General features: G+C 35.0%; 1 protein-coding gene across 1 annotated transcript in view; it reads right to left on the reverse strand.

Annotated features, from left to right (window-relative positions):
* Positions 1-18754, reverse strand: part of Gabrg3 (gamma-aminobutyric acid type A receptor subunit gamma3) — a 609972-nt gene that overhangs the window by 13868 nt on the left and 577350 nt on the right. Inside the window, exon 7 of the mRNA XM_046428836.2 lies at positions 2956-3108. Coding sequence (XP_046284792.2) covers positions 2956-3108 — 153 coding nt within the window. The remainder of the gene's footprint in view (positions 1-2955; positions 3109-18754) is intronic.

The raw sequence follows: 18754 nt of genomic DNA on the forward strand, positions 1-18754 counted from the left end.
TCTTTTCCTTTCAGTAGTTGGGCTTCATGATTTGGGTGAGAAATTGTCATTCATGCTGTGTTTTCTTTTCTAGAGATAGTGCCATTAAAAAAAATTCTTTGTATTTATTTTGTTTGGGGCTTCCTTAGCTTCTTGAATATGCAAATTTATACCTTTTGACAAATTTGAGAATTTTTTAGCCATTATTCCTTTGAATACTTTTTCAGCTTCATCCTCTTCTCCTGGAATTTCAGTGACATAATGTTAGGCTGTTTCTGATCATCTCACAAGTCCCCAAACTCAATTTATTGGTATCTTTTCAGTCTATTTTTCTCTGTGTTGCTTAGATTAAGTAATTTTTTCTTGTCCTACGTCAAAGTTCACTGATTCTTTCCTTGGTCCCTCCATTCTATTTTGAACATTCTCCTAAGTTCTTAATTCTGGTATGGATATATTTGATTCTAAAACTTTCACTTGGTTCTCCTTATATCCTCTACTTCCTTGATGAAGCTTTTTATTTTATTTTATTTTTTTTTACATAGTGAAGCATATTTATGCTGCTACTTTAAAATCCTGGTCAGATAATTCTATCTGAGTCATCTCAATATTGACATAGTTTCTTGTATAATGGGTAATATTTGATGGTATCTTGGATATTCTGGGTATTATTTTATGAGATTAAAAATAATCATTCTGCTACAAAATTGAAAAGTACCCATACTTACAGCATATTTAGACCAGAACCCTTCAATACAAAGATTCATAAATAAAAATTTCTGTACATCAAAAACATTAAAAAAGAAAAAAGGAGAAACTATACATTGGAGATGATACCTTTATTGTGTATAAAAAACAAATCTTCATGATGTTATATTATTGTCTCCCCTAGCAAGAAATACCTGTTTGGTCAAGGTATTTTTATGTCATAAATGTTTCAAAGTTTTCTTCATTGGAGGTTTTTGTTTCTAGTCTAAGAAGTTTTTATTTAACCCAATATCAAACTCCTATTTTTTATTCAAGAATATTCACATTTTTAGCTTTTCCATAAATCTTTGATCCATGTAAATTATTATTTTTTTGAGTATGGTGAAGACACAAGTTTAAGTCCATTTATATGATGAATTTGGGGTTCTATAATATCAAATAGTCACAGACATGGATAGTATTGTGTAGATCCTCTATCCTTTTACTGATTTTTTGTGTGTGCTTGTTTATGCATATTCCTTATCCACAGGAGTTATATCCTAGGACCTCTAGTGGATACCCGAAACTGCAGATATTACCAGACCTTATATACACTGTTTTTTTCCTATACAGACAAATCTATGATAAAGCTTTATTTATAAACTAGGCACAGTAAAAGATTAATAATAACTAATAAGAGTGTAGAACAATGACAGCAATACACTATAATAAATTATCTGAATGTTCTTTTTCTCTTAAATATCTCATTGCACTGTACTAAACTTCCTCTTCCTATGATAATGTGAGATAATGCAATGTCTACATGATGAGATGAATTGAGGTGAGTGATATGGGTGTTGTGATTTCAGCATATGTCTGAAATCATTATTAATAATGATTTGTTTTTAAAAAGTCAGTTATTGACTTTTTTATTATCAATAACTTTCATCTTTTCACTTAAAGTAAGTATTTTTTGGCTTCTCATTGGCATATTCGAATTTCCAGTGTTACTACTTTTGCATTTTGAGGCATAGCTAAGTAAAATAAGAGTTATTTGAATAGAAGTAATTTGATACTATTATAAGTGACCTGATAACTGAGATGGCTACTAAGTGACTAATGGGTGAGTAGTATATACACTATGAAAATTCTGGACAAAGGGATGATTCACATTCCAGGTGGGATGAGATGATATGGTGCAAGATTCATTATGCTACTTAGAATGGTGTACAATTTAAAACCTATAAATTATTTATTTCTGGGATTTTTCAATTAATATTTTTGGATTATTGTGACTGTGGGCCACTGAAACCATAGAAAACAAAACTGAATTGGGGCTTGCTCATAATGATAATTAATATTTGTAATTATGAGGATATAAATCCAATAGTAGTTGCTAAATTTATGTTCATATCATTGCCTGCTGATTTACCAATTCTATCATGTATTTTCTATAAGAATGTGAAACTAATATTGGCAGAAGATATTGCAGGGTAATGAATCTCAGCAAATAGTACTTTACTGTCAAATAAAGAATAAAAAAAAATCACAGGGAAAACATAATGTAATATGAGAGACTTTGTGAGGATTTGGAATTGAGGCAGCTTCCCCTTTTCTGAAGAAAATATTTTTTTGGGAAATAAACTCTATATTCATTATCATACTATTACCTGTTACCACAAATAAAAACATTGAAAGCTAGGTGAAATTTTAACCATAAAAACCTGATATAAAATGTTGAATAAGCTGACATTACTATAATTTTGTGCTTTATTAAGAGGATTTTGAGGACCACAGAAAACTCATGAAAAGACTGAGATTTCATATGTGGATTATAGCTGGAAAGAATGATTATTTTCTTATTTGCTGCCCAAATTGCTAAGTAGAACTTCTTTTATTGAGAAACTATTTTACCAATATAGTGTCTTTCATCCTCAAATGTCTGCAGCAAGTTTTATTTTCTGAAACTGAATGAGACTTTCAAGTTGGCAGGTTATAAGATGAAACTATATTTTTTTGTGATGGCATTAATCTTAAGGCTTAGTAACAGATTATGCAGGTGATTTATTCCAAATACCTAATCTGTCTTAATTTAAGTAGCACACATGAAATTTCATTGTCAGAAAGAACAACCTAACTTAGATACTTCAAAAAATATTCTAAGCATGGTTAAGTAACTCTCAAATTAGATGAATTGCTTTGAACCAAATCTCTTTAATTGTAGGTATCTTATAAATATTTCTGAATTAAAATCATAAAAAAATGGTGGAATACTTTTTTTTTTACACTTACCTAATGCTGTTCTTGCTGGTGTAGCATCTTTTTTAATCCAAAATGACACCCAGGATAAAACCACAGTCAGTATACAGGGAATGTATGTCTGAATAGTAAAGTATCCCATTCTTCTGCTCAATTCAAAATATATAGTCATGACAACATAATCCCCTGTAACAAAATATTGTCAAAATTAAGGCAACTTTCATGGGTTAACAAATGGTTTGGGGGAACTAATTATAATGTGTTTTGAAAACAAAAAACAAAAACAAATGACTTGTATAAAAATGTACAACTACAACAATATCAAATCAGGTAAGTGATCAAAATGTTGGTATTCTCAAGCTGAACTTTTGTAGTATTCATGGCTTTGCATGGCATTTCTGGTTTACTGCAAAGGACACAAAAATAGACATATTAATTTCTTGAGGTGACGGACATGCACAAATACCCCTTGACAGGCCTCGACTTGATGAACTATCATTACCAGGTTCTATTTGTATGTTGCATGTTTAAAATCAAGGGTAGTAACCATCAAACAGATCCAAGGTCATTTTAAGGAGAATTTCCCCCCAATAATAAAACAGCTATCATATCATACATAAACTTGTGTAACCATCTTGCCTTTTTATTGTCATATCATGAATTTCAGCTTAACAACTTTATACTTCTCATTTTATTTACAAATTTTATATTTATCTCATCCTTTCCTGACTGTAGCACTTAGGCTGTGCCCACCCAAAAGAAAAAAGAATTTCAAGGCACTCTGCTCTCTTCTACTAAAGCAAAGCCATGCCATAAAGGGGTTGGGAACAATGTAGATGTTACTAGAGATTCCATAATTTTCCCTGGGGGTAACATTTTTATGTGCTATATGTTTCATACTAAAATATCTCTATTCATTTATTTCCTAGGTAACCTCCTTCTGAGATTTTGTTTCAACTCATCTTCCTTATTCAAATCCTCCACCTCTCAGTCTGCTGGAAAAAGCCTTGCAGTGTCTGCAAGTCACCATGTCCAGAATACAATCCCCCCACCGCCCCCCCCCACCAACCCCCTCCCCCATATCAGGTTCTCATTCTGCTCTCTTGCTCAAGGTGGCAACCCAGAAGACATCTTGGATTATTCCTCCTTTCTTCTTAATGGTTTCAGCTGCTACATCATCCTCAAATCCTCCAGGCTACCATCTCCTGTCATAATCCCAAGATTGTTTTTTAATGACAGTCTTGTTCTGCTCCAAAGAGAATCTATTATAATGCAAATACCATCATATTCTTCCCTTTATAATCCTTCACCAATATCTTGTCCTTGTACAATCATCACATTTTTACTGTGGTCCACAACATTCTGTATTAAACACTCCTTGTTCTCTATATTCTTGGCATCTATCCCAGTCCTCAGACCTGCCGGGATCTTTCCCCAAAGGCCACTGATTCCCTCCCCTTCTGCCTACAATGTTCTTCTTTTCCCTTTTTCTGTATCCAAGTAGCTACTATTTTTTAATATCAGCTTAAAATTTACTTAGTTCCCTAAGAAGCCTTTCCTGTACCCTCCTTCCCAAGAGTTCTAATGATTTATTTATTTATTTTTATTTTTGGTACTAACCAGGATTGAGCACAGAGGTGCTGTATGGAGCTACGTTTTCAGCCCTTTTAAAATCTTTTTACTTTGAGACAAGAGTTTAAGTTGCTAAGACCTCTCTCAAACTTGTGATCCTACTACTTTAGCCTTCCCAGTCACTTTGATGAGAGGCATGTGCCACCCTGCCCCATGATGATTTTGTTTTTATAAAACAATAAAATGTTGAAGATATAGAATTTATTACTCTTGTTCACTAGTACTGCTTAGTGACAAGCAACCAGTTAGTGTTTGCTGAGTGAACTGATCATCACCATAGCCCCAGTTTTACATAAAAAAATGACAGGTAAACTTGAGCCCACATGAAAACTTTCAATAAACTAGAATATTTTTGCAGGATGTGTTATTCTATTATAGTAACATTCAGGACTGTTGGTAGAAACCTCAATTTTGAGATCATTTTCTGAGAAACATTTACAATTTTTGCAAATTAGAATTTCAGTATAAAACAATCAGGATAATTAATCTGAGGCAATAAAATACCTCAAAAATAGGGCTGGGGTTGTAGCTCAGTGGTAGAGCACTTGCCTAGCATGTGTGAGGCCCTGAGTTCGATCCCTAGCACCAAATAAAACTAAATAAAAATTGTGTAAACTAAATAAAGTATTGTGTCCATCTACAACTAAAAATATAGTTTTTAAAGACCCTCAAAAATATTTTTCTAAATATTGTTAATGTCAGAGTTATATCATTTTCTGGGAAAATATTATTGAATTATGCTATTCTTTTAAAAGAGAGAGAGGAGAGAGAGAGAAAGAATTTTTTAATATTTATTTTTCAGTTTTCGGTAGACACAACATCGTTATTTTATTTTTATGTGGTGCTGAGGATTGAACCCAGCGCCCCGCGCATGCCAGGCGAGCACATTACCAGCCCTGAATTATGTTATTTTTAAAATGTGCATTAATTTTTACATAAAATTTAAGTCAAAACTGTATGAGAAAACAAACAAAAATAAAATGTAATGAATCACATCTAAGAGTTATGAAGACAGCCCAAATGGAATATTCAAAGAATGGAATAATTCATGAAATTACCACCATTGTAAGTTCCTGAAGAAGAACCAGATGGACAATTCCAGACCCGACGCACATTTCAGCTTAGCAAATCCATCTGCTTTCTCACTACTTGAGGGGATGAGACTCTTCACATCAGTGATCAGCATATTTATTTGCCTAACTCAGAGGTCTGCTTGGATGACCTATAGTCAGTCATCTCTCCCTGGACACTGGGTACCTTGACTTCCTTTCCATTTTATGACTATGGTTCTGCCTTACCTGGAAATAGGTGATTTGCAGGAGAAAGGCAGCAGCAGCAGCGGTATTGAGTATAAAAGTGAAGGTGTACATGACACTGTCAATGATGGAGGGAGGCATCAGAGTCCCAGTGATGGGTACATGAATGGAGGTGTGCATGACTCTGTCATAGTGCAAGGAGGCAGCAATGCCAAAATCCTGTTGTTGTTCATGAATGGGAAGCTGTAAAATAACTCCTGAATATGGTTCCTCTAAACATATTCAGAGGAAAGCCTGAAGCTGAAGCATAGATTTCAAGTTCCAAATAACTTGCTTTAATTATTTTATTAAGCAGAAGTTAATCCTACACAATTGCCCTTTAGCACTGAATCTATTAATAATAATTTACCCCAGGTCAAGGGTGACTATAAAGAGAAATTATAAAGTTGTTTTGAAGTATCACAGTGAAATAGTTAGGACTTGCCTTTCCTTTTCTTTCCTCTTCTTTCCTTCCTTTATTCATAAATTCTCTATCTGAAAGTTCCTAGAACTAAGGACAGAATGATACACATTTACTCTGATTCCAAGAAGGACTCTCCACAAGGTCAATTTCAGACAAGTCAGAGACAGCAACAAAGCCAGTCGTGTGGGACATTACAGTTGGTCTAGGTTGGATGACTGCTTGTTATTGGACAATTATACTTCAACTTGGGAAGATTCATGAAAGAAAAGGACAGTTTCCAGGGAGGTAGTGGATGGAAGAGCAATTTCCAGAAGAGGGGATACCATTCACAAAAGAAAGATAATGTGCTTGCCAGAGATTATAGAGATAATCTGACCCAGAAATATCATGAACAATTTTCTAGTCATTTTATTTAAATAAATCTATATTAAGGTATATGTACATGTTTTGCAGAGAAAGTAAAATCATTCTACACTTATGCTTTATGCAATTACCTTATTGTAAAATCAAAGGGCATGGTGACTTTAAAAACCTTTAAATTTCACTGAATTTTACGCCTGAAATAACATCATATTAATGAATCCTTAGGCAGATAATAAATTGTTACTGAAAAAGGAAGGTGATAGGAGTGTTATTTTTTTCTAAAAGTGTTCAGCAACTGCTGGATAACATCCTTTGGGCTATATTCACAAAATAACATGTATTTAAGCAAACTTACAATATTAAAATTCTAGGTTTCTGCCTTAAAATTTGCCAACAAAAATTATCCTCTTTTTAAAAGCATAATCTTGTTTTAGGAAGAGATATCTTCCCAGAAAATTAAGAAAAGAAAAATTTTTATAGAGCTCTTTAATATATTTCTAATGTGGATGTCTTTGAGATAATCCCATCTGGATTTGTCATCCCATTTTAGCAGAAAGGTTGGAGGCTCATAAATGTGTTTTCAACATTGTAACTGCTCCAGGGTCTCTAGCCACATCTTCCTGATGCCTCAGCATTGTTCTCAGAGTATACCATTTCAAAGCCCTTATTTATTCTGTGTCACAGATACCCTCAATTCTTTGTTACACCTTAGGCATCAAAAACATCCTTTGAATTTCTTGTCAATATCACTTTATTTCTTCTTCTGATGGTTCTCTCTTCTCTTCCTCTTACAGATATGCCTACCCTGGAGTCTTTTGAAAATCACCTAATGTCACTACTCCTTAAAGAAAAAAAAAAGCCACCCAGACCTGATAATTAGCAAGCAATACATAGCATAGTAAAAGCTTCCATTTAATCTTAAATTTTCCTTGGGAAGGCATTTTTAAATTTTATTTATGGTACACATTCATGCAAAAAGACCTTAATTTTAGGGAAATTGAATTCATCAACCTATTGTTTTATTGTGGTGTCCTTTATGACATCCTTGAGAATTTGTTCTGTGAGCCAATATCAAATTTTCTTGTATAAGTTTTACTTTTCTCTCCAGTTGTCCTTACATGCAATGGAGTCTTCTCCAAATTGAGTTTTTAAAATTCTATGATTTGTTGTCACAGCATTACTACTAGGTAACTACAAATATGTAGATTTGTGCTTGTTACAATTATGACATGCTTTCAACCATTCTAACGGTGGCAGACAATGCCCAAGGTGCCCTCCTATTAGTGATGCATTTGTGTAATTCCTTCCACCTGAGTGTGGCCAGAACCTGTGATTTGTTTGTAGCCAATCAAACACAACCTACCCCTGTCTTGATTAAATTACTTTATATGGAAATGGTGAATGTATTATGTAAGTGTAATTATGATAACAAACTTGCTGATATCAAGTTAACACAGAAAGAGATTACCCTGAGTGGGTCTGACTAAATCAAAATGCTCTTCAAAATAGGGTCTTTCATGAAGACAGATATTCTCCTCTATTGAGCTACATCCAGAACCTTTTCTTATTTTTAATTTTGAGAAAGGGACTTGCTAAGTTGTCCAGGCTGGTTTTGAACTTGCACTCCTCCTACCTTAGCCTCCAAGTCACTGAGATTATGGCGTGCCCCATCATGCATGGCTCTCCTCTGGTCTTCAAGAAGCCAGGAACCATTAGCTCTACAGCATCAGAAAATAATGAATTCTGTCTGCCAATAGTGTGCAGAAGTAGTTCAGAAGTAGTTTCCCAGCCACCCTCCTGGATAAGAATGAATCTCATCTAACTGTTCAATGGCAGCCTTGTTGGAGCCTGAAGAGGACCCAGCCAATTCATACCTGAGTCACAGAAATCATTGGACTATAAATGCATCTGTATTGTGCCACTATGTTTGTGGCTGTTTGTTTCAGATAAATGGAAACTAATAAAATGGCACTGATTGATTACAGAAAAGTTCCCAATCTTAGTATTCTTTTCCAGATCTCTCATGGCTACTTTTGGATCTTTGTGCTTCAATATAAATGATAGAATCATTTTGAAAAGTCCCTTAAGAAGTACTGTTTGCATCCTGATTGGAGTACATTTTTTTCATTTTTTTTCCATTTAAAAAAATCTTTATTTTCTCAATTTCTTTAAAAAAATATTTGTTTTAATTAGTTATACATGACAGCTGAATGCATTTCAGAATGCATACACAGAGTATGTGTACACAAATAGAACACAACTTTTCATTTTCTGGTTATACATGATATAGAGTCACACCATTCATGAAATCATATATGTACCTAGGATAATGATGTCCTTCTCATTCCACCACCTTTCCTATCCCTATACCCACTCCTCTTCCCTTACTCCCATCTACCCAATCCAAAGTTCCTCCATTCTTCCTTTGCCCTGCCCCCTCCCATTATGGATCAGCATTCACATATCAGAGAAAACATTTGGCCTCTGTTTTTTTGTGATTGGTTTATTTTACTGTTTCCTGCTTGCCCTGAGCTGAGCATCTTTCTTCTGTCACCCTACCACCAGGATGCTTTGCCTCACCTTGGGCCTAAAGCAATGGAACCAGCCAAACATAGACTGAAATCTCTGAAACCATAGCCCAAATAAACCTTTCCTCATAAGTTGATTATTTGGGTATTTGTCACAGTAACAAAAAGCTGATTAACATGCTATCTGAATGTAGTGCAGTTAAGAAAAAAAAAATTGCCATTTTTCAATGAAATATTGAATTGCTTCTAAATAGTCTTGGAAAATATTTTGTTATGTTTGGTTCTTAAAACATATTTATTTAGGTTTCTATAGATAATAATACTATTTTATAGATACCTTTTATAAAGTTGAGATATGATGTTATCCCTAGATTTTCTAGTGTTTTGAAAATGAAGAGGTGCTGTATTTTGTTGAATGAGTTTTCTGCATCTGTTGAGATGGTCATATGGTTCTTATCTTTAAGTCTATTGATGTGATGAATTACATTTATTGATTTCCATATGTTGAATCAATCTTGTATCCCTGGGATGAACCCCACTTGATCATGGTGTACTATCTTTTTGATATGTTATTGTATTTAATTTGCCAGAATTTTATTGAGAATTTTTGCATTTATGTTCATTAGAGATATTGGTCTGAAGTTTTCTTTCTTTGATGTGTCTTTGCATGATTTTGGAATTAGGGTGATACTGGCTTCATAGAATGAGTTTGGAAGTACTATCTATGCTAAACCCAGGCTAACATCATTCTAAATGATGAGAAAAATTGAAAGCATTCCCTGTAAAAACTGGAACAAGACAGGGATGCCCTCTTTTACCACTTCTATGTAACATAGTTCTTAAAACACTGGCTAGAGCAATTAGACAGATGAAAGAAATTAAAGGGATACAGATAGGAAAAGAAGCACTCAAATTAGCACTATTTGCCAATGATATGATTCTATATCTAGAAGACACAAAAAATTCTACCAGAAAACTTCTAGTACTAATAAATGAATTCAACAAAGCAGCAGGATGCAAAATCAACACCTGTAAATAAAAGCATTTCTGTATATCAGTGATAAATCCTTTGAAAGGGAAACAAAGAAAACAATAGCCACAAAAAATATTTGAGAATGAACTTGAATAGGCAGAATTAATATCGTCAAAATGACCATACTACCAAAAGCACTATACAGATTTAATGCAATTCCAATCAAAATCCCAATGACATTCCTCTTAGAAATAGTAAAAGCAGTCATGAAATTCATCTGGAAAAATAAGAGACCCAGAATAGCTAAAGCAATCCTTAGAAAGAAGAGGGAAGCAGGTGGCATTCCTATACCAGACCTTAAACTATACTACAGAGCAACAGTAACAAAAACAGCATGGTATTGGCACCAAAGTAGACTGGTAGATCAATGGTACAGATTAGAGAACACGGAGACAAACCCACATAACTACAGTTATCTTATACTAGACAGAGGTGCCAAAAACATACATTGGAGAAAAGATAACCTTTTCAACAAATGGTACTGGGAAAACTGGAAATCCATATGCAACAAAACAAAATTAAACCTCTATCTCTCACCATGCGCAAAACTCAACTCAAAGTGGATCAAAGACCTAGGAATTAAAACAAAGACGTTTTTAGAAGAAAAAGTAGGCCCAAATCTTCATCATGTTGGATTAGGCCCCAACTTCCTTAATAAGATTCCTACAAGGATTAATATCAAAAATCAGTAAATGGGATGGATTCAAACTCAAAAGCTGCTTCTCAGCAAAATAAACAATCTGTGAGGTGAATAGAGAGCCTACAATTTGGGAACAAATTTTTACTACATATACATCAGATAGAGCACTAATCTCTAGGATATATAAAGAACCCAAAAATCATAATACCAAAAAAAACGAAAATAAATGGTCCAAGGAACTGAACAGACACTTTTCAAAAGATGATATACAATCAACAAATATATGTTCAACATAATCTCTAGCAATTAGAGAAATGAAAATCAAAACTATTCTAAGATTTCATCTCACTCCAGTCAGAATGGCAGCTATTATGAAGACAAGCAGCAATAAATGTTGTAAAGATATGGGGAAAAGGCACACTCATACACTGCTGGTGGGACTGCAAAATGGCACAGCCAATATGGAAAGCAGTATGGAAATTTCTTGGAAAACTGGGAATGGAACCACTTTTTAACCCAGCTATCCCACTCCTTAGTCTATACCCAAAGGACGTAAAAACAGCATACTAGAGGGACACAGCCACATCAATGTTTATAGCATCACAATTCACAATAGCTAATCTGTGGACCCAACCTAGATGACCTTCAGTTGATGACTTGATAACAAAAATGTGGTTATATACACAATGGAATACTATTCAGCATTAACAGAGAATAAAATCATGGCATTTTCAGGTAAATGGATGGAGTTGGAGAATATAATGCTAAGTGAAGTTAGCCAATCCCCAAAAAACAAATGCCAAATGTTTTCTCTGATATAAGGATACTGATTCATAATGGGGTTGGTGGGGGGAGCATGGATGAATTAGACAAACTCTGGATAGAGCAAAGGGAAGGAAGGGAAAGGGAGGGGGCATGTGGGTAGAAAAGATGATGGAATGTGATGGTCATCATTATCCTAAGTACCTGTATGAAGACACAAATGGTGTGACTATACTTTGTGTACAACCAGAGATATGAAAAATTGTGCTCTATATATTAATATGAATTGTAAATTCATTTTTCTATCATTCATAACGAATTAGAATAAAATAATAATATTTTATTTATATTGCATTATATAACTCTATATTGCTGTTATATAGAAGTAAATTATTTTTACTTTTGATTTTACAAACAAGACTTATTAACTTTAATGTTTTCATAGATCATGTCTTTTGGATTTTCTAGGTAAAATAACTTTATGCTGTCAAGGGATATAGTTAAATATGAAATAACCTTGAACATACTTTTCTTGTTTTAATTTTCTCTTTCTTTTTGATTCACTGTAACTTTAATACATATCTGTCCTATTTGCCTTAGTTTAGTCTCCAGATTTATGTCTTTCTTCATTTCAGAATTTTTTTTCCATACTGCCTTTAAATATTCTTTTTGTTTTCATCTATCTTTCCCAAGAACATTAATTATGTGTTTGCTGACACTCTATGTTCAATTTATATGTCTATTATTCTCTTCTTAACTCTTAATTGTTTGGGTTCATTCCTCTGGTTATACTGCTAACAGATTAGATTTTATTTTTTGTTATTGCTAACATGGCTTTCATTTGTTTCATAATTTTATTTTTTCCTTTTATGTGTTTTTCATTTTTAATGATTTTATTTATATTTCCCCTGCCCTGACATCTCCCACCCTGCTTTATGTCTCTTCTCTTAGTATCTCTTTCTAGGTTTCCTTTGTCTTATTTTTGGCTATTTTAATGGTGAGCTCAAATTTTTTATAGTTAGTTTAAAATCACAGGAAAAATTCATTGGAATATTATTAGGACACCTATCCTCCACTGAATTTGCAGTGTTTCATATTGTCCTGTGGCATCAATGCATAGATCCCATGTGTATTACTAACTCCACTTTCACTGGGAGCATTTAATGGGAGATCTATTGTAAGGATCCCACCAGCAGAGATCATTCAACTCAGCCACAGTGGGTCGACTCAAAAAGCCCTCAACTGTCTAGCCCCCTGTAGGTTTTTCTTTGAGTATTCTCTCTTATCCTTATTTTTGGGTTCTCTTCACTGCAACCTTCATAAATGAGTGTCCCTGTGGCTCAGCCTTGAGATGTCCTCCCTTCTAGTCTTTTGTTTTCCAAAAGATCTCATCTAATTTCAGAATTATAAATGCTATCAATGTCTCAAAGCCTTGATCAATTTCAGGATCCTCAGACTTTTATATCCTAACATCATCTCAGTAATTTCCACAAGGGTATGAAAGGCATTTCAAATTCCATAGGCTCCAAGACCTCTGCTTCTTTTGCTTCCACTATTACATGCCTCTTTGTGTACAATGAATCCAGCTCTGCAAATGTCAACTCTGTCCTTCTTGTTACTCAGATCTTGATAAGGTTGGAATACTGGTTTCCCAATATTGGTATGTTGGAACCTAATAGCATTAGGGAGTGGGGCATTTGAAGCATGATTAAGTCATGAGGTCTCCACCCTCACATGTGAGATTAGTGCCCTTATAGAACACGTTGAAGGAAGAAGCTACCTTGCTCGTACACCATGTGGGCACACAGAAAGAAGACAACCTCTATGAGGAACAGACCATCACCAGCAGCAAGCTGGTGCCTTGATCTTGGACTTACCAGCCCACAGAACTGTAGGAAATGAATTTCTGGTGTTTATAAATTATACAGTCTAAGATATTTTGTTATAGAAATAAGAACAGACAGAACTTCAAAGTCACTTCTCTTCCCATCATCTTATATATTTAAATTATTTAAAAATCCTTAAAATATATTCAGATTCCAACCACACTGTATCCCCTCAAATACACCAGTGATATCCAACCTGATTAATCTGTGATTCTTATATTGCCTAAGTTGACCTTCTGCAGAAAATTGGCCATCAAGCAGGCAACACAATTCTTTCAAAATAGAGGTAAGATCAATCCTTGCCTAAGTTCCTGTTTCATTCAGACTGACACAAGGTCCAGGGCTAAAAGTCCTCCATGGTTGGGGTTCCTTCTCAGTCCGTGAACCCAACTTCTGCCATTCTACCCTGTATGCTGTCCCTCATACTCCTAAAACCTGTTCCCCCTACTCTTGCATCTCCAGTCCCCAGTGCAGTCCCCTGTGATGTCTTCTTCTGTATCACCTTGCATCCCTCTCAGTGGGCACTTGGGATCAGGAATGCTTCTGTAAGCTGCTATTCCACTTACCCCAACCAACTCACTCACAAACACATATACACATTGTTGGACTAGGTCACAAGTCTCTGAATGGATCATCTATTTTTGCAAAATTCTGCATGTTACAAAATAACTGTAGAGGAATGGGGGTATAGGTTAGCAGTAGAATGCTTTCCTGGCATTTGTGAAGTTCTGGGTTTGATCCCCAGCACTGCAAAAAGACCAAAATAACTGTAGATAATTTCAAGTGGTTTTTGCGGTTTTGTTTTGATTTTATCACTGTTTCACTAAGTTTATCCCCTTCTCCCAGGGTTGGCATATTTGTTATTACTTCCTACTTTCAGTAATGAATATTCATCTGCCTGCTTTGCATTCTATTGTTTCCAGAGAGGAATGTGTGGTAAAAAATATTTATACTTGCTCACATTATGCCATTTTAAAGGAGAGAATCACATATATATTTTTATTCATATAAAGTGTTGAATTCACACTCATTTCTTCATCATTCATGTTTCATCATCACTTAAATTAAAAAAAAATTAAAAACAGTTCATATCTTCAAGCACAAACACATAGTAATTTTTTGGTACCAAATCAGTTTTTACTTCATGCCTATAATCTTGTTTAAACACAAGTTAATAGCTTTTAGAATACGTAAATCTTATAAAAATTGAAGTATACTAAATTATATACAGAGATAGTTAGTAACATGTCTATATTTGTGTTATTCAGCCTTTTATTGGTGTAACCAAAATACTTAACAAGACTAAGAGAATAAAATGTTTATTTTGGGCTCACAGTGTCAGAGGTTTAGTGCAAGGTCACAGCTCCATTTTTCTGGGCCCAACATGAGGCCAAACTTCATGGCAGAAGGGCAATGACAGAGGAAAGCTATTCAGCTCATGGCAGCCAAAAAGAGAGAGAGAGAGCACAAGGAGCCAGGGACAGGATATAATAATCCCCAAGGGCACAGCCTTGGTGACCTACTTCTTCCAGCCTTGCCCCATCTTCCTGCAGTTACCACCCCATAATCTATTAAAATTATCAATCTATCAAATGGATTAATCCACTGATTAGGTTACAGCTTTCATAATCTAACCATTTCACCTCTGAAAATTCCAGCATTGCCAAATGAGCTTTTTGGAGGACATTTTATATTCAAAAAATAACAGCATTCAAATGAAGTGCTAGAAGAAGCTTGAAAAATTGCCTTACACAGGTCAATAAATTCTGAATAACCTTCAAAAATACAATTTAGTACTGTAAATATTTTCCCTTCACAGGCATGCTTACATAGTCCATGTGATTTGATCTACTTAGTTACATTATTAACTCGCTGCCATTTCCTTTTAGCACTGAGCTTTAATTAGACACAGCAACTCCCATTGGTCCCTAATCAGGTGAAGAACCAGGAACATGGGGTGACAGCATATGAAAATAGCATGGACTTCTGGTTTCAGCTTCAAAATATGAAGAACAGGGAAGTTGTCACTCCTGTCTTTACAAGAAGTTATCTTTAAAAACAAGGAATTTGTCTTTATAAACCAAAAATCAACTTTTGGGGAGATCCAACAGAAGAATGAAATTTTCATGAAAACCCACCATTTCAGCATCCACAGAATCAAGTGCTTCCAGAAAGATATATCACACGAAATATGCTCCCCTGGAGCAAAGCTGCAGGAAGTCATGAGATAGTAGAAATGCTAAAGTAGTAATTTTGACAGATTTCTGGAAGCCAGCATGAGAGTGAGAAGCTCCTGAGGGCAGCAGTCCCAGGACAGGGAGTGGAGGGTCACCAAGACCTACATAGGCTTTTCTTCAAGTTCCCACTAGGTTCTCAATGGGAGGATCTGAGAAAGCTCTCCAAGTGCTCTTGAAAAGCAGGGGAAGTGTATTGATCATAAAACCTTTCCAGCATGCTCCAAACTGTCAAGTTTACTGAAACCAGAGAAAAATCCAGTAAACTATTCAGATCCCATAAAGCCTAGGGAGATTGATGATGACATGTATTGTGGTGTCCTGGTTAGGGTCCTCAACAAGAAGAATATTATGGGGGAAAAGTGAAGGAAATCTAGATACTATGAAGGAAATTTAGATACTTTTACTTCATTAAAATGTATCATTATTAGTTCTTTGTTTTGTACATGTTCTATAATAATTTAAAGAGATACTACAGGGGAGCTGGGTATGGGATGCATAGGAACTCTATGCTGTTTATATCTTTTCTGTAAATCTAAAACTGTTCGAAAATAAAAGGCTTATTTATTTTTTTGTTTTTTGTACTGGGGATTGAACTCAGGGGCACTCAACCACTGAGCCACATCCCCAGCCCTATTTTGCATTTTAGTTAAAGACAGGTTCTCATTGAGTTGCTTAGCACCTTGCCATTGCTGAGGCTGGCTTTGAACTTGTGATCCTCCTGCCTCAGCCTCCTGAGCCACTGGGATTACAGGTGTGTGCCACCATGCCTGTTTCTTATTTAAACTTTAAAAATAGCATGGCTCAACAATAATTCCAGTCTAATTATTGCAGATTTTTAAAAAAATCAATGTTCACGTTAATTGGACTGAAGAAAACATTTTTATAATTTGTCTATGTCTGAATGAGGTATTTATGAAGTGGAAGTATATGCTTAATTATCCCTCATTATTTCTTATGGGGAGCAACTCTCTTCTACTCCACTTATACCAGGTGAGGCTGTCTATCATTGCTGTTGGCCTTTTCAATGATGACTATATAATCTACTCCTGGTCAATCGGCACTACCTATTCATTTGTCTATGGTAATTGCAAATTAATAACTTTATTCAGCAATATTTTTTTAATGTAATTGCTAAATGCTGGTTGTGGGATGGCACGAAAGTGTGCAGCCTCTGGAAGCTACAGAGCTAATTCAGTCAGGCTTAACATCTGGGAACTCCACCCGGTTTTCAAAGAAAGATCAGAGAGAAAATCCTGAGAGTCTCCACATGCAGTTACCTGTGGAAGAGCAACAGCATCCATTGCTACAACTGCATACAGGCCCATATCCTAGGGACCCTGGGAACAAATGTCTCAGTATGTGCAGGAAAGGGCAACAAAAACTCATTAACTAGGGCAGTGGTGGAAACCTACTACAACTATGGCAGAAAGAAGACTGGAAGATACAGAACACTTAGCCCCTGAGAGAGAGGAAGGAATACTTGGCAGGTCCAGAATTTCATCTGGAGGAGAAACAGGAAGACTTGTGAAGGTAAGACCTCAAGAATCAGGTTTGCAAATCCTGCCTATGGCTGGGTCTTACTTAAAACATCAGAAAACTCCCCACTTTTCCCTGCTTCAACCACCAACACAATATTAAGCATAAAGTAAAAACCATAGTATAGTCCAGTTGGAGTTGCAAGAGAAAAAATGTTCTCTGGGAAGAGTGCAATGGGAAGATGCAAAGCCAAGCCATAAAAAAGTCAAGACGGAAGCAAACTTCAAATGTGGCTTAACTTCTGACAAAATAAACAAAAAACATGGTGAGAGAGATGAAGCAAGCCTCTGAAGGGCACATCAGCAGAGTGATTACAGCCAAAGAAAGAACCACCAGGTGAACAGAAATTATCCAATGTGTTTATAAAGTGAAATGCGAGTTTAAAACATCAGAAAAGAGAAACAAAAGCTGGGGGGGAGGGTGGGGAACACTCTCTAGTATAGGTATAATTCAAAACCCAGAATAAAAATAAAAAGAAAATGGAGTTTTGAAGAAATAAAAGCTGAAATTTTGTGAAACTATGAGAGAGACCAAACCACAGATCCAAGAAGCTCAAACATCAGAAAGGATGAGTACCTAACAAACAGCAGCAACAAGAGCAAATATAAAATATACCAAGGTGTTTCATATTGAAGCTGATGAAAATCAGACACAAAGGAAATATTTTGAAAACAGCTAGAGGAAAAGAGATGCATTTTCTGCAGAAGAGCAAAGATAAGATTTGTAGGAGAATTTAGAAATCACACAAGAAAGATGATTATGGGATAAAATCTTCAAAGTTCTAAAATAAAAAAAGAAAACGTCAAGTCAGAATGAATCTCAGTGAGAAAAAAAAAACTTATCAAAAGTGAAAGTGACATAAAAACTTTCTCAGATAAACAAATACTGAGGGACTTCATCAACCCTGGATCTAATCAACAAGAACTGAAAAAGGAAAATTTTCAGAGAAAAAGAATACTATTTATTTAGAAACTTGCACCCATGCAAAGAAATTAATAATGCTGGAGATGCAATAAATGAATGTACTGAATTGTCTTTAAAAATAATTTCTTAGAGCAAAAATGATAATATACTTTATGTTTATTACACAAAAAAGTGTAATATGTATTCACAATTGTCCAAGAAATACGAGGAAGAAATTGAGAATAAATTGTTATAGGTTATATATATATATATATATATATCTCAGCATAATATTATTTGAAAGTCAACACAGATTGTTAATATATAAGTCCTAGCATGATCATTAAAACATTTTTTAGAATGGTTATTGTGTTAGTCAGCTCTTCATCATCATGACCAACATGCCTGCAAGAACAACTTAGAGTAGAAAAAGTTTATTTGAGGCTCAAAGTTTCAGATGGTTAGTCCATGGTCAGCCAATTTCACTCTTCTGGGCCAGAAGTGAGGCAGAACATCATGGGAAAAAGGCATGGTGGAAGGGCATGGTGGAAAGACATGGTGGAAGGGCATAGTGGAAGGGCATGGTGGACAGA

Source organism: Marmota monax, unplaced genomic scaffold (assembly GCF_021218885.2).
Source record: "Marmota monax isolate L192 unplaced genomic scaffold, Marmota_monax_Labrador192_F-V1.1 WCK01_AAM20220418_F8-fsc00179, whole genome shotgun sequence".
NCBI classification, from domain to species: Eukaryota; Metazoa; Chordata; class Mammalia; order Rodentia; family Sciuridae; genus Marmota; species Marmota monax.